Below are 1,973 nucleotides of genomic sequence, written 5' to 3'. Positions count from 1 at the left end.
GGATTCTAGGCAGAGGCTCTACCACTGAGCCACGCCCCCAGCCCCTCACTGGGGGATTCTAGGCAGGGGCTCTACCACTGAGACACGCCCCCAGCACCTCACTGGGGGATTCTAGGCAGGGGCTCTACCACTGAGACACGCCCCCAGCACCTCACTGGAGGTGCTGTAGGTAGGTGCTCTACTGTTGAGCCACCTCCCAGGCCCCCCTGAAGTTTTGTTTAATGTCAGTTTCTCTCTATAACAGGGGAAGGCAGCGCGTTGGTGTTTACCACCGCTGCATCACATTCTCTGTGACGTATCTCCCACCTCTTGGCTACCATTTTCTCCCCAGGCTTGTCCACTGCTGTCCCTGATATTTCTGTAGTGTCTTTTCTACCTCGGCTTTGCTTGTCTGGGATGTCAGTTCAACCACGGATCTGTTTGTCACCTCACTTTGATCTGTGAGCCATGTGGGTGCAGAGTGAGTCTAGGGCACACTGCTACGTTCACAGTTGCTGCTCAATGAACGTATGATAACTTGGGATAGCTTTAATACCGTATTTCAGAGGTCTGGGGGTTGCTTTTTCAGTACTCACCCCCTTCCCAGTTCAGCCCCGCTTCTATGACCCCACCACCCACCCGAGGTGCAGGCCACGACCTTCTCCACTCCATGCGCCTTCATGGCTGCCACAATGTTCCGGGTGCCCTCGGACATTACTGTAGTGGGACCTTAGAGGGGACAGAGAGTGGCTGTCACTGGCAGGTGGCGGTGGTGGCGGCGGCAGGGGTGGCAAGGGTGGGGCTGGGGGCGGGGGTGGTGCTGGAGGCCGAGGTGCAGGGAGGGGCCGAGGGCAAAGGGGGGGCTCAGTACTGAGGTCGTTGCCAGTGCCCAGTAGGACGATGACAGCATCCTGCCCAGCCACAGTCTTGTCCACATCGGCCGCCTGCAGAACATCTCCCACCACCACGTGGGCTGGCTGGGCCCCCTCTGATGGCAGCCTGCTGGAGTCTCGAACCAGCACCGTCACCTCGTAACCTGTGGACAAAGAGGATTAGAAAGGCAGGTCAGCGGGCTGGAGGGTGACTGTTCAGGACCCTACAGGGTGTTGTGAACCCTTAAACCTATTTTCTTCCCAGGGTTCTCCCATTCCCAGTCTTATTCTGGGGTAATGGTTCTCAAGCTGGCAAATTAACAGATGATATCTAGCTAGCTCTTAAAACAGGGCAATACTTTCACGCTGACTCACAAACAATCTGAATGTAGGTCTCCATGGAACTATCTCTGATTATCCCTCCCCACCCTCCAGGAGGGAAATAGTTAACCCCTGGCATAGCGCCTGCTCTATACTCCCCCATCCGTGGTCCTGTTGGAAAGTGAGGAACCAAATTCTCAAAGACTGAGGGAAGCTGGGATTAGTTCCCACCCTTAGCCCAGGGCATCCCTAGTGTTCACTGAAGATGAAAACCCTAGTGGTTTCAAAGGCCAGTGACTCCGCTACTCAGAAGGCGGAGGTATGAGGATGGAACCTTCTGTGTAATTAGTGAGACTCTGTCTCATAGAAAACTTTGAAAGAAAGGATTGGAGCAGACAGGAGGTATGGTTCAGTGGAGCCCCTGTCTAGAATCCCCCAGTGAGGGCTGGGGGTGTGGATCAGTGGTAGAGCCCCTGCCTAGAATCCTCCAGTGAGGGGCTGGGGGCGTGGCTCAGTGGTAGAGGCCCTGCCTAGAATCCCCCAGTGAGGGCTGGGGGCGTGGCTCAGTGGTAGAGGCCCTGCCTAGAATCCCCCAGTGAGGGGCTGAGGGCGTGGCTCAGTGGTAGAGCCCCTGCCTAGAATCCCCCAGTGAGGGGCTGGGGGCGTGGCTCAGTGGTAGAGCCCCTGCCTAGAATCACCCAGTGAGGGCTGGGGGCGTGGCTCAGTGGTAGAGCCCCTGCCTAGAATCCCCCAGTGAGGGGCTGGGGGCGTGGCTCAGTGGTAGAGCCCCTGCCTAGAATC

The 1,973-nt window shown here is 57.1% G+C and overlaps 1 protein-coding gene across 1 annotated transcript in view; it reads right to left on the bottom strand.

The window, feature by feature from the left end:
* Window positions 1-1,973, bottom strand: part of Blvrb (biliverdin reductase B) — a 14,565-nt gene that overhangs the window by 4,452 nt on the left and 8,140 nt on the right. Inside the window, exons 2-3 of the mRNA XM_028781640.1 lie at window positions 851-1,015; window positions 619-708 (exon numbers count right to left, since the gene is read on the bottom strand). Coding sequence (XP_028637473.1) covers window positions 619-708; window positions 851-1,015 — 255 coding nt within the window. The remainder of the gene's footprint in view (window positions 1-618; window positions 709-850; window positions 1,016-1,973) is intronic.

This window comes from Grammomys surdaster, unplaced genomic scaffold (genome assembly GCF_004785775.1).
Source record: "Grammomys surdaster isolate TR1022 unplaced genomic scaffold, NIH_TR_1.0 485, whole genome shotgun sequence".
Taxonomy (NCBI): Eukaryota; Metazoa; Chordata; class Mammalia; order Rodentia; family Muridae; genus Grammomys; species Grammomys surdaster.
This window is presented reverse-complemented; position numbering and strand designations above follow the sequence as displayed.